The 27,878-nt window shown below is 40.6% G+C and overlaps 2 protein-coding genes across 3 annotated transcripts; one reads left to right on the top strand and one right to left on the bottom strand.

Annotated features, from left to right (window-relative positions):
• LOC6647206 (tubby-related protein 4) lies at positions 1–27,734 on the bottom strand. Of its 2 annotated transcripts, none has more exons than XM_023178814.2 (10): positions 27,353–27,734; positions 21,464–21,662; positions 5,478–5,642; positions 4,392–5,417; positions 4,104–4,332; positions 3,784–4,043; positions 1,682–3,697; positions 1,280–1,618; positions 1,026–1,217; positions 1–957 (listed from the first exon to the last, which is right to left on the bottom strand). In XM_023178814.2, the coding sequence occupies exons 2-10, from the start codon at positions 21,557–21,559 to the stop codon at positions 841–843; spliced, it is 4,440 nt and encodes a 1,479-aa protein (XP_023034582.1). In that variant the 5' UTR covers positions 21,560–21,662; positions 27,353–27,734; the 3' UTR covers positions 1–840. The 2 variants fall into 2 exon arrangements, with proteins under 2 accessions (XP_023034582.1, XP_023034581.1); XM_023178813.2 differs by having other exon boundaries at positions 1,682–3,700.
• On the top strand, positions 9,612–12,216 carry LOC6647205. The gene is made up of 4 exons (XM_002069848.4): positions 9,612–9,917; positions 10,901–11,303; positions 11,357–11,484; positions 11,555–12,216. The coding sequence occupies exons 1-4, from the start codon at positions 9,681–9,683 to the stop codon at positions 12,059–12,061; spliced, it is 1,275 nt and encodes a 424-aa protein (XP_002069884.2). The 5' UTR covers positions 9,612–9,680; the 3' UTR covers positions 12,062–12,216.
• Positions 27,735–27,878: the final 144 nt, after the last annotated feature.

The following is a 27,878-nucleotide window of genomic DNA, read 5'->3' on the forward strand; positions in this document are numbered from 1 at the left end:
TGTATTTTCTCACTATCGATTCGAGTGTTTTTTTGGTATTTGTTAACATTCACATTCAATTAGTTCACAATATGATTTAATTTTTGGTTTTCTGTATTTTGTTTTTTGCATTATGTATGTATATAAAAAATATGCTAGCATTAAGTAATTATATAATTATCCTTGCTATAGCAGTTTAATTGTTGTTTGGAAATGGTTTTTACTTACATCTAAAAAGTTTTAACGAAAGGAATTACTATAATTATTGCACTTAAATATCGAGTAAAGCGAAAACGAAGCTCTCTATCATAGGCAAAAAAGGCTGCTCATCATCTGATCATCATCATCAATGTAGATACAAACTAGTTTTTTGTTTTGTTTTAAAAATCGTCTATTGACCGATCTGATCTCTGATGCTTAAACTAATATCTTCTACACACAATCGTCGACGTCGACGTCGTCTCATTATCCGCCACGAAAAAAACTTGTCATTACAAATATTGCACAAAAAATGGATCGGACTGTAAGTTTGTTGTAAGTTTTTTTGTTGTTGTTGTTATTTTTGGTGATTTTGGTGGTATACGGTATTTTAGAAACCACAATACATATACACATTATATACAAATTATAAAAAAAACAAGCCTCTCCTCCCTTCACGCGTCTTTATCCTGATTAATTGCATCCTGCTTTCTTGTGGTATAAAAAATATATGTGTATGTAGGCCAAAAAAGCAAACAAAAATTTGCTGCACAATATATATAGATATATATATTAGTATCTGGCAGATACAATATAATTATACAGTTAGCACACACACACATACATATGTATATATATATCGCATATGTCTTTCGCATTTGTTTATTTCAGACGTTGAGTGACATTGGCCAGAGCCACGGCAAAGGCTTGCAGGGCGGAGAAAGGATACTGGAAATCCAACGTATAGGCATTGCCATCGATGCGACCAAATTGCATAACCTTATGACAAAAAGAAACAATTTTAAAAGGGACTATACATAGATGGAAAAGTTTGTTTGATCTGTTACCTGCTTGCCCCGAAACTCAATTTGAAAGTTCTTGGCCGACTCTTGGGTCACACGTCCGCCAAAGTCCAATTGATATACCTGACTCATCTCATTCCACATGGGGGCCTTGTTGTGCATAACGAATTCACGTCGCACTGGCGCCGGATTGGTGCAGCTGGCACTGCCATTCGGTTCGATCTTTCCACGTTTCAGCTGTTAATTTGCGATAAGAGAGGGAGTTTTAGTTGAGAATTTCGCGAGATAAGACCTCCTACCTTCTGACGCAGCTGGGCCTTTTGGAATGTCTCCAGATCACGATATTGCTTGCCGTTGCCCGCATTGTTAAGATCTTCGCCAGAGCCATTCGTCTGATTGCCTCCCTCATCGTCGGAGCTCTCGATAATGCTCGGTTTCTTGCGTTGACGTCGATTGAGAAGCGGGGAGTTGAGTATATGCCGAATGGGTGAGTTGCTCTGCTGGCGTTTGTTCTTCTTGCTGGCCGCTGGCGAGGCTGGTGAACTGCGGGGCAAACGTTGTGGCGTCGACGGCGGGGTCAAACGACCTTCATCCAAATCGCGCAGACGACTAATAATGTTCTCCAATGTGGTTAGAGCCTGCAAGAAAAGTCATCGAGAGATGGTGGCTACCGGGAAGTGGAAGGGACAAGAGGATCTTACCTGTGTGTGCAGGGAAACAGATGCCTTGGCCTCCACGGGTGTTGCTTCCACTGTGCCGCAAGCTGCTGCAGATGTGGCTACTTCTGTTGGCTGCCTCTCCAAGGTGCTGCTAGTTCCATTGATGGCAGTCGCCGTTGTCGCTGGGGTTGCTTCTTTGCGTCGCCAACGCACTTCGGACAGCTGTTTGACAAAACTAAAGCCATTGTCCTGCTTTCTGCCCAGCAAGGGTGTTGAATTCTCTGTGCCACTCGCCGTCTCCTTGCTGCTGCGTCCATAGCCAAAGCGATGTTTCCGCGTGAAGAGGGGGGAATCTGTAAAGCTAGTGATCACATCGAAACGTTTCTTTGGCGTTGATTTGATGGGTGTGGCAGCGGCGGCAGGTGATTCCTTGGACTCTGATTTGACAGATTCCACAACAACTGTGGCAGAGGTAATCTCATCCAAGCCAGATGTTGGCTGACAGCGCTTGCAGGCACTACTCGGATTCATGTTGTTGCGGCACTTAAAGCACAGAGTGTTGGCCGCACTACTACACGCACTGCTATCGGAGATCTCTTGGAGTTTCTTTACCACCTGCTCGTGCTCCTTGCTGGACAATTTGGTTTGGGCGAGGGCCAGCAGGTCACAGGAGTCGAGGCTTTTCGATTTCCCCGTCTGCTGCAATTTCACATGTCCACGTCCCTTGGCGTCCTCCAATTGCTGGCGCTTGCGGCGATTGCGACGCTTGTCCACAAGAATCAGACGCTTATTGGGGGCATCTTTGCGGAGGGCGGATAAGGCCTCATCGGAGGGTGTGATGGCCACTGAGTCCAGGTAGCCGACACTACAACTGCGCGTAATGGAATCGGGCAGAGCTGGAGCTATGGACACAACAGTCGGAGTACGTTTCATGCTGGTGCTGTTGGTCGTGGGTGATTGTGTCTCCTCGTCAATGTAGAGCATATCCCGTCGCTTGGATGTGGATGCAGTAGGAGCAGCGGCGGCGGCGGCAGCTGCCGCCATGCATTTCACCCTGGCATCCATGCGTTCCAGATTGAGGTTGAGATTAAGCGGCACAGGATTAACATGACTATTCGCCGAACGTATGGGCTCCGACATGAGAGCATTCTTCACCTGGACCACATTGTTGGCATAATCTGCATTGCTGGAGTAAGACATGAGAGTGGTCTGACCAGCAGCCGGCACGGCCGGCCTTTCGAAAATGATGTCCGACGGAGCCACAGCATTCTTGGGGGACTGCAGTGTGGGTACAGCTCCATCGCAGTAGAGCGGGGAGATGGCATGACGAGACTGGCAACTAGAGTTCGAACTGGAGCGGCTGTAGCTGTTCTTGAAACTGCTAATGGTCTTGGGTCGGGTGATTGTCTTGCTACAACTTGGACCCGCTCCACCATTCGATGGAGCCTGGTGAAGCAGGACAGTGGTGGATGAGGCTGCTGCTCCAGCTACTCCTCCTGCTGCTGCAACAGCGTCTTGAGATTCATTGGAGGAGTCATCGTCATAGCTTTCAGCACGGGCCAATGAACAGGAACCCGAACTACCACCAGAGTTGGAACGATCTGTCCCATTCACAGTCAGTGAGTTCTTGTGGCGAGCCAATAGACGATTGGGACGCGGTGACATTGGAGCTATCAATGGAGCCGATCCGGGGCCATCGGTCAAACGGCGTTGAGGCATAATGGGTGGCTTCAGGCCACTCATCACTGGCCCCGATGTATCCTGAGTTGTGGTCACATTCACCTGTGGAACGTCCTGGTGTGGCAGCTGCTGCTGTTGATGCTGCTGGGCCTCGTCTTCGTCCTCGGAGAAGATGTTCGGATTAAATGTGGGATCGGGACCAGGTGGAAAATCGTCTCGCAGCTCGGTGATTACCAGCGTCATCTGACGCGGCTGCAAATGCAGTAGGGACGTCTTATATGTTACTTGGCCTAAATTGGCTGGGACGGTTTTGGCAAGTCCATGAATTTTGAATTTGGTTCCCCATATATTCGAGGTGACCTCCACCAGTTTGACTTCCTGCTTTAGAGAGCGCAACAAAACGAAATGCAATGAAAATTGGATAAGAAATTGTGGCGACTCTCGGCCTCCTGGTTGCCACTTACCTCGGGCAAAGTGTCCACATAGGCCAGCTCATCCAGACTATCGGGATCTCCCGCCGACGAGTTCATACGGTCTCCTCCTTGATTACGTCGCTTGGGACGCACTCTCTTCTTACGCGGCGTTCGTGGCGAGCCGAACCGGGAACGCTCCTCGAAATCACTGTCCGAAGAGTCTGTGCGTCCACTATTCCCAGTTGTGGTAGATTGACTGGAGCCCGAAGAGCTCTTACCCTCTCCAGAGTATTGATAATACAAAGGAGCATCTGCAAGAAAGGCAAAGATTCCATTAGGATTCCAATGAACCGACTGGCTGACTGACTCACCATTCACTTGCGGATCGAAAATGACAAATTCCGGACGTATCTTTGAGGTGCGTTTGCCCTTGAGTAGAGGCACCAGTCCGCCCAGATACTCCAAATACAAGGTGTAACAGGTGCCTGAACTTAGATTGGAATCATCATCGTGCCGTATCATTGTGCAGTGCAGACGCGTAGAGCAGAGTGGAGGACGCGAGACAAAATCACGCAATGACTTCAGATCAGGTACACAGCACTGCAAAAAACAAGATTCCAATTAGGGTAAGAATATCACTCTAAACCATTTCCACTCACTCGTATCGTTTGAGCAAACAGATTGCCAATTAGAGACTTAATCCTAGAAGGCAATGGCAACAGAGGCAATAGCGTCTCGGAGCCCACACTGGCCTGAATTTCCAGGCGACAGAGTAACTGCAATGAGGCCACCCGCCGCGATACCCAGGCTATGTGGACTTGTGTTCCCGTTGCTATAAACAGGCGCTTATCATTGTGGCCCCACGTGATGGCCGATACAGTGGCATTGCTGCAGGGTATATGAGCCTGATACAGACACATGCCCGTCTCCGTATAGAATTTGACCATGTTGTTGTAGCTACTGTTGTTGGTGTTGCCATTGGTGTTGCCGTTGCTGCTGCTGCTGCTATTCGGTGGTGGGTCTCCATTTAGATGATGATGATCCATTCCGGTGCGCTGGGTGCCGGCCACAGCGAGCAGTTCGCGGGAATTGCTCCATTCCATGACCATGCCGAGGGCGCCATTAAGGCAGGTGTTGATATGTGCGGGTGAAACGTCGTCAAACGACTTTATCAAATAGATAAATCCATTCTGAAAGCTAACGGCCAACACAAAGGAACGTTTGGCCGCATTTGTTACACCGGGTTCGGTCTCTTCGCCCTCCTCCATTTTGAATTTCTCACAGGACCAGGCCATCGATGTGATGGGCACATCATTGGACAGCTGCACCTGAGATACCATTGCCCCGTGCACATCCATTACGATCACCTGGCCCTGCGTGGTGCCGAAATACACCTGCTGATCGTCCGGTGTCCATATGCCGCACGTGATTGTCGACTCCAAGTTCAGCATAGATGACCAATAACGTTGGCCAGCCACCGAACCGACCAGCACAAAGCCATCCTGATAGCAAATCAAGGCCATTCGACCATCGTGAGACCACGAGAAATGCGTCACTGGCGTATTCCGATCATTGATCAGCTCTATGGACCAACGACCCTCGTATTTGATCCACACAAATATAATGCCAGAACTATCGCAGGAGGCTAACTTTTGATACGGCTCATTCCACTTGACCAGGATGACCTAGAAGAGACGAGAGAAAATGAACAAACCAATCCCATTTCTTTCAGCAAATCCACTTACATCCGATCGATGGCCACGCAAATTGTAGTTGGTCCTCAATGGATAGTCCATATTCTTGCGGCAATGTGAGGTGGTAAATGTTACGCCCACAATGCCACGTATGTTGCCTGTGGCCAGCCATCCCTCCTGATAATAGTTGGTTCGATTCAGTTTCCAGCCTTCATCCTGCAATGGAAAAAAATGGCAAAATGGCCGATGAGTACTGTCGATGATGGGATTTCACTCTGTGTGCATGTGCATGGGTTTGTGTGTCCACAGATGTTGCCAGCTCTTTGGCAGAAAGCCTAAGCGGGCGCCAATTCCAACTCAATTGGCTGCTAAAAACTTGTAAAATGGATTACCAAAGACCGAGAGACCAAGGCGCTGAGCTCAAAGTCAGCTCAATTGAAACCCATTTGCCACAATCGACGTTTTGCCTATGCCTGTTTCTCCCCCCACTCAACCCCTTGGCTGACTCCACGACACGAGGCGACGGAGTAAACATTCTAGGCGTTTGAGAGTAATCCGGAAATTTAAACAAAAATTGCTTATACAAAAACAGGAAAACCTTTCTCTCTCTCTCACCCTAATAGACATTATCTCATAGTTGAATTGGGTAACAAAGGGCCATTGCAGCACTCGTGTACGCAAGTCTGATTATTCTCCTTCACGTCTTTTTAATTTGTTTATGCAGCTTACATCATGATCGGAATGAAACACCCAGCGGAATAATAATTAAGTGAAGAAGATTGCAATAATTAGCAAATCGAATCGACAAGTTTAGGTTAGCGTTCATTGTTGATTGCATCTCTAACTTCTCTTCAAGGTGAAAGTCTACACACTTTTTGCATTATGCCATCATCAGCGAATCACATGTACTGACATGAGCCACAAGAACTAAATGGTATTACCGCTTCGAGTGGATGCTTGTGGCCACTTGTCGTTCATTTCCTTTTCTTTGCAGCTTTTTCTCATTTCTATCTCTCTCGTCTCGTCCTCTCTGTGGCTCTTAATCGGCACTCTTTGACTGTTTATCATCTGCAGCTTCAGCTGCGGTTGGCAACTGCCACTGGCAGTGGCACTCAACCGCAGTTTCAGTTTAAGCAAAGTTTCCTTTCAATTGGCAGCTTTGACGATTCTTTTTCAAGCCTTCAAGCGGCACATAAAGTGTAGCCTACATTTCTGCGTTGCAGGCGATAAGCAAAATTCATTTCATTTAACAGAGATTTTTCAAAGCGCTTTTATGCTTTACCTTATTGTTTGTGTTTTCGTTTTCCTTATTTTTTACCTTACGCGTTTTTTTATTTTAAAGCTATTTCAGCTAATCCCAGCTAAGCCAAATGGGCATTTTCAACGCCAAATCCAATTTGTGGGGCATAAATTAAAAATCCCCGCAACGCCAGCAAAAAACAGCAACAAGCAACGCAGCAAAATTTGTAATTTCCGTTTGTCCGGGCAGTGGAGCATTTTAGCCATATACAGAATGGATGTATGACCCATCATCACATGGACATTGGGACAAGTTAATTGCTTTATTAGCCTGATTGATGTGCAATATGTTGATGTTGTTGTTGTCGTTGATGATAATGGCGGTGATGTTGCCGCTTTGCAATGGCAAATTCAATTATATAATTGGTTAGACTGGCCTGCGGCGGACCCAATGTCAATTGGCTAGGACAGGCCATTGATTGTCTCATTATGGGCGCCTCCCCAATCCTTCTTCTCCCTAAGAATTGCAAGAAAATTTCGAGAACATTTCGAGTTGAGTTAAGAATATGCAATGCAGAGTTTTCTTTGTGTAAAGTGTTATTAACCTTTCATTTGGCCACTTGAGGCCATCCAAAAACGATGAAAACGTTGCCTTTTGGCTAAAATAAACACTTGAAATACTTGAAAAACAGCTCGCACAGTCATCGGAATATATATATTTTACAATTTTCTTTAGCTCTTTTCAATTTAATAAGTAGCACGACTAAAAATGCACTTTATGGGGCGTACGAAACGTATATTCCAATTGTTTACAATACATAATAAAACATGCATGCAAAAATTGATTGCAGTCAGACGTTCAATAATAATATTGAAATGGAAATATTACCCTAAATAGAGCGTAAACTCTGATGCAGGAAGTACATATCCACAAAAAGAGGAAATATTCGAAGTAAACGTCAACATTTATTTATTAAAAATTCTCTTTAAATACGCTTCAGGAATGTATCTCTTAGATACTTTAATAATATATGAAGCTGCTGTTATCAATGTACTTGAAAAAAAAGAATGAAAATCTAGTTAAATTATAGAGGGAATTTGATATAAAGCAATTTCTCTAATGACAGACCGTGTTAAAGTGCATTAACGAATGCAAATATGGGCAAGAAATGCAAATGAATAATTATTGAAATTGTTGGAATCTACAATTGGCCTTAAAGTCAATTTGAATTACCAATTCAATTTTCAAAATGCTGTAATTTCATTTAGATAACAACAACAACAACCACAAGAAAGCCAACATCAATGTGACGAGGAGAACAAGAGGTGAAAAGAGACGTTGACTGGGACTGAGGCTAGGCCATGTCTTTGGTCAGATGATATTAAAGTAGCTGGTGACTGGCAGATTGCAGCTTCTTCTAGTTAGTGCTATTTGCAACTTGTTAACTGCTTGCCACGTTGACATCCTGTCAACATTGTGCCACCATTCGTCCGTGTGCAATTCGGAAATTGCTTTGACTGCCAACAACATCCGACGGGCATTGCTCTGGCTTGTATAACGAGGCTTAAAGCAATTGCAATTCCACAAAATTTGTTGCATAGTTGCGCAAAATGCATACACACACACACAGACAAAGACGCACACAACAATTTGTGGCATACAGCGAGATGGTAATCAGAAGTGCGCACAACATGATACCATAAATTATGGGGGCACAAGCCCAAAAACTGCATTGCCATGTTCCATTTCAAATGTTTAAGCCCACAAACACACACACACATACACGTGCATACAAATTGTTTAAACGCATTTAAATGAAAGCAATTTTTAATGCACAAATTTTTAGCTAATCTCTCTTTCCTCTCTCTCTTTCCTGTTCGAGTGCATTAACCATAATTGAAATTCATTATGCATATCCTTGTGTCCCCCTCGAACAAACTATTATCTATCCATTCATTGCCCCCACAGAATGTCGGCCAGGATCTGACAAATGAACAGCACAACTAATACGAATTAACATTTAATGAATTAAATATTTATTCAACAAAAGTTCATCAGGCGACGACAACAATAAAAATTCCAATATCCAAAGTATTAGCGAATCGTCTATACCCTAAAAAATCTTTATATTTCACTTTAGTCTATTTTGTGATAGTTTTTTTTTTGTTGTTCATTCAGATGAAGTCATTTCAATTCATAAACAAAATTACTTAAAAGTTGTTTATCTTATTGGACAACTTTTTATCCCCTTTCTATGTAACTAAGTAAATACACATTTAAAATTGGTTTATTGACTTTGAAAAGTAATCGACAATGAAATAGAAGCAATCTCTTGTGCTTTTCGACATTTCGTTTGTTTATAAACAAATCGAAAAAGTTTCAACAGTTTTTGAATGATATTTTTCTGAGGAATTGTATGGCAAAATTTCATTATACCCTTCATTTGGCTGACAAAGATTTATTTTCTATTCAGTTCTACTTTGCTGAGCTATTTTTAATAATTTTTCGTGTGGCCAATTTTAAACGCAATGCGAAAAGGTTGTGCTTGTTTGTTTGCTTTAAGAAGGGGAAGACCCTGGGCGGACGAAATCGGGGGCGGCATGATTTTTATGTATTTTCGGGGTCGTTGACAAAAAATTGGATGGACGCATGATGGCTGGATAAACAAACAAACGATTGACTGACTGAATGACCGGATGAATGCTCTTGGGTTGCTCAATATCAACTATTTGGGGTCAAGTACAATACATAAAAACCAAATAGTAACAAAATTCAAAATGCAGAGATTCTGTGAGATTCTCTTCCACTCCCACCCTTTCTCACAGTCACTCTCGCTCTCTTTCTCTCTCGCTGCTTGGGAGATGAATATATCTACATACTCTGTACAGCGATCAGTCAGCACTTGGAGAGAGCCCAAAGCCATTCGCCGATTTCAGAATTCAGTTGCCAATGTTCGTTTGCCGCGGCGTGTTCAATTTCTTTTTTTAAAATAGAAAATGTTTTGTATGTCTTGAATGTTTGACAAAATGTATACAAAAGTTGTTTGTCTATTGAACTGTCTGTTCCTACTGCAGCAATGCAGTGTGGAGGCCAGAAGTATGTTTGGCGTCGGTAATCGGTTACCTGAGGATCAATTGCTTCTCAAGGATGTCCAACACTCACGTCCCGCTGGCTTAAATGAACAGCCCAGTGTGACGTTTCAATATGAGATTGCCGAACCAATTACTTATATCGAAATTGTGTCCAAGGAAGTGAGTTCTGTGATCCCTTATGATGGCATTTAGATACCCCTTACTCAAATGGACTAAGAAATGGGGGTATACTAAGTTTGAAATGATTAAAATTAATTTGCATCAGCAGGACTAACTGAGCTGAGAGTTATATCCAATAAAGATGCGCTTGTGTATAGATTGTTTGTGTCAGGGTAAAACCAAGTCGAAGCACTCAACATAATGTGATTTTTTCGTGTACATATTTGTTTTCCTTATTTTTTTTGCGCATATTCTTAGACCAAAATAGAAACGAATTTTAGTTGGTTTTGTTTTTTATTTTGTCGTCATTTGCAGGGGACAACAACTTTCGGTCAGAGAGTATATATAGTACAGATATATATGTATATATATTTGTGGCATATGCCGCAAACATATTTTATAGTCATGTCCATATTTCTGGTAGATTCCTTGCATTGCCCTCAAAATTGGCTGCTCGTAAACGTAACAATTTCCAAATGTATATATATATATATATATATATGGACATATGGCATGATAATTGAATGACAGAAACAACAAAAAACAACAACAAAAAACCTATGAAAAACTTGGCAAGAAGGCTTATTAAACCAAATGAATATTCAGCTAATAATATATTTGAGAACGTGTTTTGGCAAAAATTTTGCAATTTCGAAAATGCATTTTCAATTTGTTACATGAGGGTAGAACACACACACACACACATTCACTCTCACACACAGCGGGTGACTCTGTAGAAGAAGAATTTATGCAAAGTGTGCTCTGGATGGGAGGATTGTTGATAGATTGGCTATAGTCATAGGCAGTCAGTCACTCATGCATGTCAGCCAATCGGTTTGGTCTGCGTATATGCTCCAATGAGTCGAAAGACTTGCCAAGTAATTGGAAAAACAAACAACGGCAAGAAAAACAACAACAACAACAACAAAAATTAACTGATTTAATTAAATTTTTGTTATTGCTTCTCCTTTTGGGTTGTGCAGAACATTTTGGCAGAGGTAAAATTTAGCTATATCAATCAATTGATTGTCGGTGTGGTGACTGGTTATAATGGCAATACAACAACAAAAGCAACAATAACAGATCGAGCAAATCCTCCACCTGGCTTCAATGTAACAATTATGATATTTGGCCTAAACGATACGAAAGAACATATGAATCCATCGCTATTCATAAATCGTGATCAACAATTTGAGGGTGAACTATTGCCCGACTACGATGAATTGAATTCTTTCGTTGAAATGGACTCTAATCAGGATGATTACGATGATGATTATACCAATACCGAATTATCGCTGAACACTTTGGCCGAGAAATCCGATGAAGATGAATATCAACCCAATGAAAAATCAGATAAAATAATTGAAATTGGACGTAGGCAAAAGGGTAAGTAAACATTACTTCGATTAATTTAACAATAACCAAATGTTTAACTTTAGACGATCGATTGGTGTACGAGACATATCAAACATCGGCCGATTCGTCCAAAGCGCCGACCAATCACTCGGTGATCTTTTACTACATTGATAGTGAATCTATAACTTATGTCAAGTTTGTCATATTCGATGTGAGTACCATGAATGAAATGAAATTAATTAAGAATTCGTTCTTTGAGTCGACTGTATCTTATCATGCAGCATTTCAATACACAACAATCAACGTCACCTGACTATATGGCTCCTGTGGCGGAATATAGTCATTATTCGAACAATACGCTGAAGGCCATTGTAAGCGATTTCAAGACGACTTCACTGTTTGTGCAAATGTTTGTCTATGGTTATCGTCCCAATGAGGTTCCCCCCAGCTATGAACCCTTCCTGCCACCACCACACTGGCAGCGAGCCAAGGAACCAATAGAGAAGCCCCTACTTACGCCCATGCAGCGTATCCAGTTGGCCTTGTTGATGGGCAAGTCTACAACTCCGCCGGCCTTTCCCATGGATGAGGAGAATTTCGATGAAGATGACGATGATGATGATGGAGTAACCCGACGCATTCGTCCCGAAGATATGGAATTTATTCAAGTCAGTCAGGATGTTGGAGAAGCCAAAGATGAGTCAAATGCGGCGTTGCCGCAATTAGACTTGGGGTTTGGGGCATTTGTTGGCCTGTTTTTGTTAATCCTGCACAACATAGACAACTAAATAGATATATGCATTGTACATACGATAGAGACGGCACAGCCCATACTCTATCTTGGCGGTTAGTTAAAGAGAAATTGAAAGCTTTATGAGTAGACGTTAGTGCAACATTCTTGGTATTTGTATTTTATGGAATAAATAATTTTCTCTCCTATTTACACACACTCACTCACTCATTCGCCCACTGACGACATGACTAACAAATTGAAAGAAAAAGAAAAAAAAAGTTTCCGTAAAAGTAGGTCAGGGCGTTGGGTTTAGCCCCTGACCCATACACACACACACACACACTCACACACGCACCCACCCTTGATCGTCCTGGCCAACTTAACTCCCTGTGGCAAATTATCTGCGTTGGCGGTGGTTGATTTGGCATTGCCAACAAAGACGGAAAAAGAGAAGGAAGGCTGAAAAGAAAGAGATATAAAGTAACGAAAGAAACGAGAAACAAAAGTGGAAAACCAAACTGACGACAGTTTCTCTTCATCTCACCTCCTTGTCTGCCACTCCTTTCCCCCCCTGCTGCTACTCTTGCTACTGACTCGGAGTGTGTTGTTTATTTGCCTGGACATTAAGCCACACAGCACCCAAATGTGTCTTTTGTTTAGAAAATTTATGGGCCTCGCATATAGTGGGCCAGCAAACAGCTGCAATCTGGGATGGGTTGGTCGATTTTAAATAAATATTATGGAAAATATTCCCATTACTTAATCCGCACGTTCAAGTTTAATGTTTGCCTATTAAATATTATCGGTGTATAGTACTTAGAGCGAAAGTTTAACGTACAACAATAATCTTTAAGGCCAAAAATTATATCATAAGCTACCAGAATTCTTTGTGAATGCGTTCCGTTTAAAAATATTTCAGATGTTTATCTTAATTGAGTTGAATTGAAAATTTGAATTTTTACGGCTAAAACTCTATTAACGACATATCAGAGCACTGTTAGCTTCAAGCTAAAGTTAGCGGCTTGGCTAAGCTCGATCAGAACTAGTTTTATAGATCTGGCAACTCTGTCAGTTTTAGTTTGTCATTTGCCGCATCTCCTTGTAAATTATTTTTTGGAGTGAAGATAAGTTGTAATTTTTTAAAATTAAAGCAAGCAGCTTTCAAATGATGGTATCCGCATTGATTTTGTTTCTTTGTTTTTCAAGAAATAGCAATATTTTGTTTTGTGAAAAGAAGATGGCCACGGTAAATTTCGAGACTCCGCTGGCCATCCGTGTTGGTGTGTGTGTATGTGTGTGATCAAAGCTGAGCTTGTATTGGAATGCTGTTTTTATTTTGTTTTTTCAAATGTGTGAGAGTGAAGTGATCGAAATCCATGTAATTTGAATTGCAAAACAATGTTGGAAAGATATTCAACAGGAAAGAAGGCAGTAAGGTAAGTGAATTTTAAGTTTTAATTTATTAGGCTTATTCTTTGTCTTTGACAGAGTTACTTTTTAACTAATATATAGAGATGTATGTATGTACATAAAGCAATTATTAAAACTCTTAAATTTTAATCAACATGTAAGGTGGTAAGTTCAAAGAGATTAGAAAAATATGTAAGACGACAGTCCACTCTCTTTCTTCCTCACGTTTACGCATATAAGAAGAAGAAATTACATGTGCTGTAGTATAAGAAAGTGTCAAAAATACCAGCAGTCGGTTAGAGGGAGAAAGTGAGTGACTTACTCTTCCTTTCGCCTCTCCAGTGACAAACTAAGGTCATAATCTATCAAATAATTTTCACCGGCCGATAGACCTGAATAACACAGAGGTGAGTATTTTATTTCAATTGATAAAACATTTTCGCCTTAATAAACGCTAACAAATTAAATATGTATGGTAAAATTATTATTTTACATATTAATTGCGCTTCTATCCCAAAAGTATTTACACAAAAATGGTCAACTATTTAATTGGAAATAGTTATTTAAATTTTAGAAATACGTATAGAAACAAATGCAATTAAGGGTCAAACCCTGTCATCAACAAGTCCAATGAGTGTTTCAAATTTTGTATATTTGTACAAAAAGATGGAATGAGAAATGCAATTTCAGTTACACTTCTGCCTTTTGTGTGATGCCAAAATGCAATTTATCTAGCAATATGCTCTCGGCATTGGTCCAGGAATTGTAATAATATACATACATATGTCTGGCTGTGAGCTATGTTGCTTTGTTTGATGTCATTTGCAGCGCTACAAAGCAATATAAAAATGCTGTGTGCTACCTGTGAGAACACACACACACACAGACAAACGAGTCATGAATTCCAGAAGTCGCCTGGAAGTATGCAACAACAAAATGTCAAAGTCAGAAAAGTAAAAGACGAAACAAGTTTAAGCACGGTAGAGGGAGGGCTGGGTCCAGTCTGAGTCAAAACTGAATATAAAGATGAAGCTAAAGTTGCTTTCTATTATATATATAAAGATATTCATGTACATTTGTATGTGTGTGTGTGCATGTGATAGCTTCCCTTAGGGGCCAGCTTATATAACAATATTTATGTTTAATTTACAACTGAAGTTGAACAAAAAATTTAACACAGAGCCAAACATTTGCAGCAGTTCCCATCAGATGAAACGAGTAACAATTTGGTCCCAGACTATGAAAAGCCGCCTGTGGCAGAAGCAGCAGCTTGGGCCAAATTGAAAATTTTCTTTTTATGCGTATGGCCGAAGTCTGTCCGAAGTTTACTCAACACATTTGTGTGTGTGTCTGTAGTCAAAGTTGAGGAATATTAAACTCGTAAAGCGGGCATCTAACTTAAAGAATAGAAATTTATAATCCTGATAATGTTCGATAAGAATGGAATGTCAAGAGCCTAGATAAAGGTTTTGATCTTTTAGGAATATATATTTATTAGTTCAGAGTATATAAAAGTCGGTAGGATGAAATTTCTTAGTTGTTTTTATGCTCAGACATATAATTCAGGCATTATACGAGTGTACGAGTGTATCTGGTGTCTCCTCTGTGGTGTTCGTGTGTGTGTGTGTGAGTGAGTATAACTGGGCGTGGCATTGTAAACAATATGGGGATAAGCAGCAGCACACACACACAACATACACACGAAAACAAGTGTCGTGTCCTCTTTGGCTTGGCAACGGTTGACAGTCATAAGGCAGAGGAAGAGAAAGACAGAAAGAGACAGGGCAGGGCAGAAGGGCAACGAGAAAGGGTGACGTGTGCTTTTGTCAATAACTTAATAACTTAAAATATGGTTTAATGCTCACGTAACAACATTTTGCCACTTGTGCCAAGCACGCGTAGGTGTGAAAGGCTTGGCTAGACCCCATAACCCATCACCCAATCCCCATCCAACCATCCAATTCAGTTCAGACAGCATAAAGTGATGGTGGTGAGAGTTAAGGGGCAGACAGGGGGCGGTGGTAGGATGGACTGTTGTTTGAATTTTCTTTTCGTAACGTTTTTCTTCAGTCAGTTTTTTTTTTTCTGTATTTTTTATTCTTGCCTTGTCAAAGCCAAGGCAATGGCAATGGCAACTTTTATGGCTCTGGCTTTGGCTTACACATGTACATACAAGTATGTGTGTACGAGTGTGTGTTTCGCCTCCCGGCAGGCCGCACGTGTTCCACCTTTTGATCCTTTTTAATGCCAACCCAAAAAAGTTGTATCGATTTTCCGTTTCTTTTTTTTCTCCACATTTGTTGCCTTTATTTTTTTGGTTTCTTTGCTTAGTTTATTTGCACATTTGCATTTAAAATAATTAAAAAGTATTCTCGTGTTTGCCATTAGCACAATTTGAACTGATGGAGGAGGAGGGGGAGGTTGTCATGCATGTTTGTGTGTGTGGATGGGAGGATGTGTGCATCTCAGCCTCGTTTCTCTCTCTCTTCCCCACTCTCTTTCTGTCTGCATAATTCATAGAATGCTCATTGTCGGCATACACACACAACCCTTACCAATATTTCTTTGTGTGGCGAGACCGAGACAAAACTCAACTCATTAGCGTGTATGTCTGGGAGAGAGGAAAGGGTGGCAAAGATGTGGGGTAACAATGGCATAAAGGGGGCGTGACATGTGGGGCATTTGTCTGGGTTTTGCTGCTGCATTTTACATTTACATTTTATTAAATTTCCAAAGGCAACTCACCTGAGTCTTTCCGAGTGCAAGTGCTCATGTGGTGTGTGTGTGTGTGTGTGTGTGTGTTGAGGGGCAGAGGTTGCACATTGCATATTTATGCACTTAATAACGCATTTTAGCATGCTCAAGTGCAGCTCATCTTTTGTTACAGACATAAAACTGTGAAAGTCTCTGCCTTCTGAAATGCTTTTCATATAATTGCATATGTATTTGTTGTACTTGAGTCCTGCGTTGACAAATGGAGCATGGAGCAGCTGCTGGCATGGCAACTGACATCCTCCTACATAGTGGAACCCCAGGAAACCCACCCCCCACATATATATATATATTTCCATTGAAACATAATGCAGCCTGCTGACTTGAAGTGAAAGCTGAAGAAAATTCAAAGAAAATAATTGAGAAAAAAAGAAAAAAACCATTGAAGTTTGCTCATAGTAAACTTGGAAAACTCTTTCCAACTACAAAAAAAAAATGAGCAAAAAGGAGCGCCAGCAGGAGGACGAAAACGAGGCAAAAAGTAATAGCTGGCCTTCAAAGCAAACGACTTTCAAAAACTTTATCTGACTGCAAATTTATTGATAAGATTTATTGAACATACATACAAGAGATAAGAGACGAAATATTACAACTTTTTCAAAGTTCTTCCTTTTAAGAATTTAAGCCACAAAACAAAGTAAAAGTAAAATTTCAAGATTAATTTGAAGTTTTTCTTAACGGAAATTCTTATAGAGTTTAAAAGTTCATGAAATGTATTGGGAAAGTTTCTGTTTCTTTTTGTGGATTATGCAATAACAATGGCTGGCCAGTTGCATAATTGATTGATTGATTCCAGTATGCAACAATTGAATAGAAAAGTGGTTAGCCAGTGGTCGGTGGTCGGTGGGCGGAGAGAAAAAACACACAAACCACAAATAACAACGTGGACGTAAACGACAAAAGCTTGAAGCCCAATGCTAACAAACAAAATGCTGGGTAAACCAATCAATGACACAACTGAAAGCCACAGCCAAGTCAACCAAGTGTAAAGAGTCCTCGACACGGGGAGGGAGAGAGAAAGAGCGAGCGAGAGAAAGAACGTTAGATGATTGAACTGATGCGGCCAATGGTCAGTGTATGGAGGAGCTGGAGCCAAGAACAAACAAAACAAAGTGCAGACTCAATCGCATTGAGTAGAGAGCACAAGAGAGTCAGTGGATGGGGCGAAGAAAAGGACTCTGGACGCCAGAAGCTATAGAGCATAAGCTGTTGTTTAATTGAAACTGTCAGCGGCAGGCAAAGCTAAAGGCATGGGGCCCATAAATCACACCCTGTGTAACCCATGGAGGCCCAAAGAACTAAGCCAAATACATTTCAAGATATTTTCACTGCTGCTGCCGCTGCCGCTGCTGGGGAAACAATTAAAAAGTTTTCAATTAACTGCCAGCAGCGGTAAAATTGGCACTTGTAATCGGCACCTGTTCAACAAGCGTAACAAAAACTCTGCTTAAATAAGCTTAAACAGCAACTGAGTGGGTGCAGAAAGGGGGTGAGGGGGGCAGCGGTAGTGGAGGAAAAGCACGTAACACATTTATTACGCGTGAGCATGTTGGTTGTGTCTCTTCTCTTCTCTCCTGCTCATAATATGTGTTGCTTCGCCTGGGTAAATGAGTTTTGTGTATTTATTTTGATGCATACTTTTAGGGTGGCTTGGAAAAGTTTTCGTCCTTTTGGATAGAGGCCCAGCGCACAAATGATATAAGCTCATTTTTGTAGCTTCGCAATTTTATGGGCACAAATAACTAACTAACTAACTAACCACCCTTCCCCCACCGCCACGCAAGCAAACTGAAGGGTCGAATGGTGAAAATGGCATAAAAATACGCGAACCATAAAGCACAGTCTAGTGCACATAATTAGCCAGACGACGACTAGCCCAAGGGCTATGGCCAAGTGGTTTTTGTGGTCAGTAAGCAGCCTCTCTCTCTCTGTCTGTTTGCCCGTCATTCGTTCGCACAAAGATTGAAAAGAACTCAATTATCTTTTACTGCTCAAAAGAATACAAAAAAATTAAAAGAGAGTGCACGCGAAAATAAAAACAGAGAATTGTCCAACGTCAGCAGGCAAGCTGGACATATTAATGATGTTAAACCCAACGCGCCCAACCATCGCACGGCCAACGACTTTTTCTGAACAGATACCAAGTTAATTACGCTAAGCGAAGCATTTCGCTTAAGAAGGATCAGCAGTCATCTTCAGCTGAGCTCTCGGCAGTTGGACTTTTTGTTTTTGTTTCTTTCTTTGCTTTCGCTTTACGTTTTTGCCATTTATTTGCATTATTAAAAGTTGTATAAACGCCAACGCCAAGGAGCCATTTCAGATATAAGTATGAAATTGCCACTGTAAACGAAAAGCATGAATGGCAGGAGTAAAAATTGTAGCATACTTTTTAGCAAGCCCCATAAATATGCAAAGTACACACTTCAGAAGATGTCTCTCTAGCCAACATCCTAGCCACAAATGCCATTCACATTTTGGTTTTGTACGTATGTAAAATAAAATAAAACAATCAGAGTAACTTGCATCGACCAGTTGAATATTATTTAAAAAGTGAACTCAGATGACAAACACACAAATTCAAGCAGCGAAAAAACTGCAATTGAGAGCGTGACTCATTTTAAAAGCATTATTTTGTATGCCAGAACTCTGAATTCAAGGACTTTATACGTCGATATACTTAAGTCGGTACTAAAATTCAATACTCAGTTGCTGAATATTTGAGTGGAGGTCATTTTACGAATGAGAATTTGTAAGACTTCTCGAAAGTTTTCTCTTTCTCTTATTAAATGACCTCTTATTTACTGGGTTAAACTGCTTGACTGGGCCTACATAATACGTGTAACAGTTATAGTAACCTTTGTACCCTGTAATCATATACATCTGGCTATATTTGCCATAGACTACATTTCCATTAGATTTCATTTAGTTGAGCGCCATGTAGATTTGCATAATGGCCAACAACCGCCGCCAGACGCTACCACAAATGCCACGCCCAGAAATGACAATGACATTATGCAATGTTGGTGATTGTGTCGAGGCTTTGATTTGGCTTTCCCCCTCATGACCGAATGGAAAAGTGTCAACCATGTCCACATGTGAGGGACATAAGTGGAGGGGGCAGAGCAAAGTGTAGTGAAGTGGAGTGACTGCTATCGAATTTCATTTAACGATTTGAGTTTTTTTTTTATTTTGGCCATTCTTCTTCTTTGTGGCTGTCAGTGCGTCAATTTGTTGTGTCAATTTATGTGAAATGCTGCGACAATCGCCAAGGCTAAGGCAGAGCGAGAGAGACAGACAACTAAAGAACCCTCGCAGTGAGTTTCAGTTTATATTTTATGACAAGAACAAAGCCAATACTCTTCAAGTTAGTATCAAATATTTTATTAATGACAAAGTGACTGTTAAAATATTATGATTCATGTTGATGATGATGAAACAAAATATTTCTACATAATGCACTGAGGGAATATTTAAAGAAGAGTTTTGTTTTTTATGTTTTAATATGCAGTTTACCCGCCAAGATGGTTTTTCGCTTTGAAGACGCAAGTCCCAGCGGAAGGGCAAACGAATGCTTATTTATCAAAAACTTGAGTCGAGAATTCCTCAAACGAACGATTTCTGTCATAACCTTGGACGGGGGAGGGAGTAGCAGCAACAACAAGGGGGTTGTGGGGGAGCTTATCGTAGTCGTAAATTGCTGCAAAGGCGTAACAAGAAACGAGGCCGCAACGCACAAGGACTCATCATTGGAATCGGAACGGGAATCGGAATGAAAATGGATGGCAAACGTATAGGGGTGGGTGGGGAATAAGTTTCGGCGGTGAGTGGATATGGGGGAGACCATGGCAAACAGCGACACGTGCCCATAACCACACTCAAACGCACACGAGTGTTGAAAATAAAATTGAAAACTGTTAAATAAATCGCAAAAACGAGTTTATTGAGCACACAAACACCCACAAAGAGAGACAGAGAAAGCTAAGGAATTTCTTAGGCATGTGAGGGACACGTGGATCTCTTAGAGCTGGACTAAAGCTAAAGAAGACACTGCCACTTGAGTCTGTGCCGCACCCACTTAACTTTAATTTTGCGCTACAAAAGAGAGCAGCGAACAAAGCTCCTCGGGAAGAAGAAGAAGCGGACACTACGAAACGTGATTGGATTTTTATATTCAATATAAAAAGGATTATATGGTGTTTGTTATGCCAGAGCCCATTGAATGCTCCTTTCGTTCACATAATGATTGCAAAAGTTAAGGGCACTCTCCCGCTCTCTCGCTCTCTCTCTCTCTCTCTCTATGGGTTCCTCCACACTCGTGGCTTGGGGAAAATCAATTTTAAGACCAACCAAATGAATACCAACAAAATAGTCTCCCCCCTCTGAAACTTGAACCCAAAATTAATACAATGTGGCTCGTTAGCTACATCAATTTTCGGCCCACCAGTTACCAAAGGATACCATTTGAAAGGTGCCAGCGCCCTTCACACGGCGGCGACCCAGACATGAAAAATAAATAGTCCTTGTACAGAGAGGATGGCGAAAATTTCACTTCCGGTGTGAAACATAATTCTCTGTGTGTATTATAAATGCACCAGCAATAAAGTAGTCGAGCAGCTAGTTGGCTAAAAAGGTTATCATTTGTTTACGCCTACAACAACTGGCAAAAAAATGTGTCCAAAAGGGTAAAATTATTCCACAAAATGAAGCTCCTCTATATGAGTTAGAAGTTCATTGACTTTTGAGGACTTTCCGACTATTACGTAAAGCGATTCTCCTACTCTTCCTGGTATTTGTGCCCTGCCAGTTCATCGTTAAGCGTAACTTAGCACCCAAGTGACCAATTGTATCTAAAATTTGCCATTATTTGGCATTTTCCGCCTCCTCACTTTCCGTCAAGCCGCCATTTATTAACCTCAACTTTTCTTTGAGTTTATTTTTGAGAATTTTGGTTAGACTGTAGATGAAAATTGTCAGTTTTAACTATGAAGGTCTTGTGTGCTACAAGCACTTATCCCAACGTTGCTCTCCATTTGTCAATTTACGAGCCATCCACAAGGATAGAGGATAAGTGGATGGGCGATGAGGAGGATGGGGTTGATCTCTTGTCTATGGCCTAATGGCTTACAGGCATTCTTAATAGTTTGTTTAAAGTGTGCTGGACAGTTTAATGGACATTGTCGATATTTATTGTATTAATATTGAGGATATTAACTGGTTGGCAAGCCACAAAATGGCCAGTGGGGAAAGAGGGTCATTAAAATTGAATGACACTTACCTCGGGTATGTCATCTGGTACTTTTCCCATCCATGATAACGAGAGTATTGTGCAGTCGCATTTCGTATTGGTGTTCCGTTCGAAATGTAAATGCATCTTCGTTTTTCCCCGTTTTGTTTATCCACACACACAGAAAAACCAATAAGTTGTAGTTAAGTTGCTGTTCCTGTTGATGTTGATTTATGCCTCACACATGTTGCTGAAATCGAGAGGGGGGGAGAGGAAAAGAGTTTCATTATCGTTTAGTATAACATGCCAATAACTAATTTACGATGGGAATGAGAGGAAACTCTGCCTTATCAGCCTTACGCACACATGCCTTGCGGCCCTTTGTGTGTGAGTGTGCTTGTATGTGTGTGCTTGTGTATTTGTGGACATATGTTTGCTATCCCTTCATACCCCATCACACAAATTGCATTACATACAACAGCATAATTTGAAGCATACATTGTGGGGCTTGGACACGGACACGCTAATTGGTAATGGCGCTTAAGTGGCCCGCTCGGCTGATTGCATGTGTCCTACGAGGGGCCATTCTAAAGCTTTCAACCCTTTTAATTTATATTTTATCTCACCTTACAAAATGGAAATTTTTTTTGTTTTTGATATTTCACGATGTAAATGCATAGTTACCATAGTAGAAAATCAAAAGAAAATTGTCTCTCTATTTTCTTTATTTAAATTAAACCAAGAACGGAAAACTTTTGATGATATTTAAACAACCAATTAGTGGCATAGTAATGAAATTTGTGCATAAACAAGGACGCAGCTTAAGTGGTCGCTCGGAGTAAACTTTTATTTGAACCCTCGTATGCAGAAACGAACATGTCCTATCACTGTTTTTGCCCTTAGAGAGATAACACACACCCACGTATGGATCGTAAAAAGAAAAGCTTTTTAGCAAATGACTGAAAATGGAAAGATGAAAAAAGGACATACAACTCTTGCATTTTGTTCCAATTTAAAACAATAAAAGCTACGCAGACTGTGAAGAAGAAGAAAGTTTATCAACTGGGTTCGTATCTGTCATCTTTCTCTCTCTCGCTCTCTTGCATCTCCCTTTTATGCTCATTTAAATAATTTACAAAAAGTTTTCAGGCTAAAAACCTACACAGAGAACGAGACAGAGGAATGAGATGGGATGGCGGGATGGGAGGGCAGCTGGTAGCTAAAGTCAAACAAACAAATCCTGTGCAAAATTCTGTTTCACCGTACGACAATGTTTCAAATTATCCTTGAATAATTGATATGACTTGCCGGCAGGGTCTGACTTCTGTTGGTCGTTCGCTCGCTCGCACTCAACTCAACTGAGTTTGTGCGTTTGGTCTAGCCCCATCAACATTTGTCTTTGGAATGCTTCGGGCACACACACACACACGCAGCCACACTCATACACGCACACGCACTCCTACACAGTCACTTCAATTATATCGTGTGCTTTGTCTGATTGAATTTGTCATGTGATATACAATTTTTGATTGCGTATACGCCCCGGGGGTACTCTATCAACAAGAACATGAATAGAATCGAGAGAGACAGAGAGATTAGAGAAGAGATTGAATGCAGCCAAAACTAAAATAAAAGAAAAATCCTTCTATCAACCTTCGCCTGCTAAAACATTGATAAAACGTCAACTGGTTTTCAATTGTCATTTTCCATTGCAAGGATAAAGGATTGCCCATTTGGTTACTGTACGTGCTACATTTGCCACTTGGCTCAAAAACAGACAAGCAAGACAATCAGAGAGACGCAGAGAGAGAGACAGCAGCTGTTTGCCTTTAAAATTCAATTTTTATTCATTTCTCTGCTGAGCTTAAAACCACTTGAACCGCTGTCAGATAAGCTGTCATTGTGTCAGTCCATTTCTTCTTCGAGACTTATGAAATATGCATTCAAAACTCGTCCTTGGCAATGAAATGCAATCATTAGTTGTTCTTATGGCATTCTCATCTCTGCAATGAAATGCAATTAAGTGCAAAATGAAATGCAAAATTTTATAAATTTCATTATTCATACATAGAGAAAGTATCTTCAATTAAAATAAATAATTAAATTGTTGATTCAGCTTGAGCTATGCTTTCCATCTAAATTAGATTATGTGTACGCAAAATTGTCATGGAATTAGAGTTTTATTTATATTTTTTTCATAAGTTTTATGCAACTTCTAACAAAAATCAGACTCATTATTAATTGAATTCAACTGCAATCAGTCCTTTTTGAGTGTTGGTACAATAGATAGTAAGGACTTTCAAAAGTCATGGTTTAGAGTTATTAAAACTATTCGTCATGGTGTCCAGACCAGTTACAGTTGAAGCTATGAATATAGGCTTACTCTAATTCCATACGCAAAGATTTCCAACGCAAAAAACGTATTCTTTGTGATTAAGGTAACTGTTGATTTATTATATATATGCAATAATATTTCATAAATTCATTAATTAAATTTATTTATGAAATGGAAGCCCATTTAGTTAGTTATTTATGCAAGGGTAAGACTAGGTGAGGTCCCTATTACTATTTCCCACTCTCTGGTGGACATTTGAGGTGAGGCCCTATGCCCTAATACGTAGGCAATGGTCTTGCTCGTGGCAAGGATTTGTTTTGGCTTTGCCATTAAAAGTTAATTATGTGGAAGGAAGCAACACACACACACACACACGCACAGTAGAAGACAAAACAAACTTTAGTTAGATGTTAGTTAGCATTCCTATAAGCAATTTCGCTCTCTCTCTCTGTCTCTCACACACACTCACTTTCCCTCTCTTTTACTCCATTTTTGTCTTTTGCAATTAAACTGCCAAAATGGGATTACGTATACGCACCATTGTACGCAGTTGGCATTTAAGGAGCTTAACATGACGTTGATTTTGTTTTTGCCTTTCTTCGTTCTGCCTCTGTGTCTGTGTCTGTGTGAGTGTGTGTGTGTGTTTTTGCATGGACTGTTACGGTGGGCAGGGTAGTTATGGCCTCTGGCTCTGTCTCTGTCTTTGCCTCTGCCTCTATTCCACTCATCATTGTTATAACTATGACATAGTTGTCCATCCACGCCAAAAAAAAGAAAGAAAATTGTTGCCTAGATGAGCATTTCTCTTGTCATTCGCATTTTCATTTAGGCTTATCCATTATGTGGCAATTCGCTTTTGATCCTTAATTGTTTCCTACGTATTTACCTAAAACCCATGTTTTTGTTGATGGTTATTGTTCATTTTGTCAGTTGTCCTTGAACTGCTGCACTTGCTACTAATGAAAACTCAGTCATGCATGCAAAACAACAGCAACGAAAGCAACAACAACAACAAGGATGTAGGCTCAGGTTTTTGGGTTTTCTTTGCTTACTCGTTTTGTGTTTCTTTTCTGGTTCAAAAGGTTCAAAATTTGCGCATAATTATCTTACATGCCAGGCAATCAGCGAAGCTGAAATTAGTTCAAAGCTAAGGGCCATATGAATGCCCAAAGGGCTCCAAATAATTGGTTATTCTCCTTTGGACTTTAATTAAAAAAACCAAAGAAAAAAAACACACAATAGAGCGAACATAAGAAATGCGTGCCACAAATTTCTTGCATGCATTTAATTGGCAAGCTTTTTTCCTTGCCTTTTTTTTCTTTTGCATGTTTTCCACATGTATTTTTGTTGTTCTTTTTTTTAAGCCTTTTCCCTTAGGATTGAACTGTGAAAGCTACAAGACAAGAAAAAGCAATAAAGTTTTCTTTTTTTCCGTTTTATTTTTTTTTTTTTTGCATAAATGACGAAATAAATGACAGAATGACAGCAAAGAAAAGCAACATTGACAACTACGCAAGCTAAGCAAGGGAGAAAGAGAGTGAGAGAGATAGCTGAAGGGAGAAACAAAGATCTTTTCCCGCCTAGGTTTAATGGGTGTGAGGGTGTGGGGGATTGGGGGGGAAATGCCATATAAAATCCGGCTGACGGGCTGCTTTTCCATTGCTGCCGTTCATTGTTGTTGTTGCTGCTGTTGTTGTTTATTGACTTTATGTGCGTCAAGGGGGTGGTAGTACGGGAAAAGGGGGGTCAGAGGGTGTGTCATATAATTTGTTTCCACTCCACCCTCTCTCTCCCTCTAGTCAACAATATTTGGGGGGGAAATTTGTGCGCCCCAATGGCGCTGTATTTTATTCTTTCGTGTTGTTGCCGGGTGCGCTTTTCCATCTAATGTTGTTGTTGTTGCTCTTGTTGTGTTTTCCTTGGCTATATAAACAAGTTTTCCATTTATTTGCTACCGCCGCAGTTGATGTTGCTGCTGTTATGCAAAAATATATAATCAACAACAAAACAAAAACAACTAAAAAAAAAAAATTAACATCGACCGACTGGCAAGGTAAACACTAACAAAGCTAAAACGCCGCTGACTCTCTGTCTCTTCTGTTGTCAATGGCAAAATTATTGGCAAAACATTCACACACACACACACACACACATGAGGAAAAACCGCAGAATTGTGGACTTGAACTTGTCCTCCCTCTATCATCTCAAATTATATAATGCAACTAAAAGGCGAAAAAAAGAGACCAAAACGAATGCAAAACGCAGCCAAACGAAATGAAAATGTAATGAAATGACCTTGAAGGCCGCCTCTGAGCCAGCGCCAACGCAACAAAAACAAAAAAAAAAAGAGACAAACAAACAACAAACAAAACACAAATATAAAAGTTTTAAAAATAAAATTAAAATTTCTCAAGAACAAGACATTGGACAGAGACGGGGGGGCAAGAGGCCAACACAGGCGTCTACCTCAGTTGGCGGCACGCAATTTGTGAATGCCGCCGCGATTTAGTTTTTCTTTCCGACGCTTCCTTGATGCACAGCAAAAGCGAAATGTGTGTGAAAATCGGTTAAATACATATATACACTGTTCCACAAGTAGGAATACACTGCAAAAAATAAGGCAGTGACTATAAAGATTTCATTTCCCACAGGAGTTCCACTCAGCCACCAAATATATTGATTAAAATGCTAAATAGAATAGTTTTATATTTAAATTAGAAGAAAATCGTTCCCTAAAGTATGCAATATGATGTCTAAAAATTGTTACCATTAAAAATTTGGATGAATTTGACGACTTAAACCTTTTCATTTTTACCTTCAAACTAGTTATTCTATTGACTTGCATCAAATGTATTTTAAATTTGGCCTCAAAAAATTTATTATTTGCTTTGGAATTGAACGACTTAAAAATTTTTGATTTTATTTAAAACTTTGATAAAGTAAAACCCCAACAGAATTAAATACGATTACCTCATGAAGTTCTCATGCATTTCAAGAAGCATTTAAAAGGAATTATAAAACAGAAACGACCGAACTGTTTGAATAATTTATTGGATTTAAGGTATTAGATAAAGTTTTTAAGTGTGAAAAGCTTTGCTTAAAAAGTTGTTTATGCTCTCTGATAAAACGGCAGCTAAAGAAACATATTGGGAAATTTGTTAAAATTAAACAATTTGGAAATTTGTATGGGTAAGAAGCTTGTTTTGCTTTTTGGCAGAGTGTGCAGTGAAGCGTGTATTTGTGTGTGTTAACTGCATTCCGTTCAGATCGATTTTTACGTGTTATTTATAGAAGCAGCGTATTAATCGAAAACGTGCGTGAGTAAATTTTGGAATTATGAATTAAGTAAATGCAAATACAAAGACTTTAATGACCCGTTGAGCTTCAGTTCGTGCAATATTCAATGTGTTGTGGTCGCCTTTGAGCCCCGCAACATAACACAAAAGACCCTATGCTTAGTTGTGTGTGTGTGTGTGTGTGACTGTGCTGGTGGTGTCTCTGGCTAATATTCACCATCATCGTGAGTAAGGGGGGTAGGGTGGGGAAAAAGAGAAAGGGGATGATTGCTGGCAGTCATGGACAGTGGCAAAAATTCCGCAACTCACCTGTGCTGCGTCTGCGGTGGCGGCTGCTGCTGGTGGTGACGGGGATTTCGTATGCCGAGTAGATGGATCTGGTGGATGTCAATCTAATTATCGTTTTCCACACACTTACACGTACTAGCACTGGGCCTGTGTATCCTCCTGGTCGTCCTGGTCGTCCTCGTCGTTGTCGTGTGTGTTTTTTAGGCAATTGTTAAAGCTTACGTTGTTAATTTTTTTCTCTCTCCTTTTTTTCACTCTGCTAGGCCCGCAGACACTTACACACACTCACACACATACGCGAACACAGGCACACACACACACACGCGCGCTCAGCAGACACACACGCGAGTGGAAATACCGTTAGCCAACGACCACCGCACACTGCTTACAACGACTTGCCAATGTAAACTGGCCGTTGTTGAATTAGAATCAGAATCAGAAACAGTTGTTGTTGGCTCATTTTCAAGAATACCCAATATGAAGAGAGCGCAGGCGCCCTATATATCTGGCTCTCCCCATCGTTCTCGCGGCGGTGGCGGTCGTCGTC

This window comes from Drosophila willistoni, chromosome 3R (genome assembly GCF_018902025.1).
Source record: "Drosophila willistoni isolate 14030-0811.24 chromosome 3R, UCI_dwil_1.1, whole genome shotgun sequence".
NCBI lineage: Eukaryota > Metazoa > Arthropoda > Insecta > Diptera > Drosophilidae > Drosophila > Drosophila willistoni.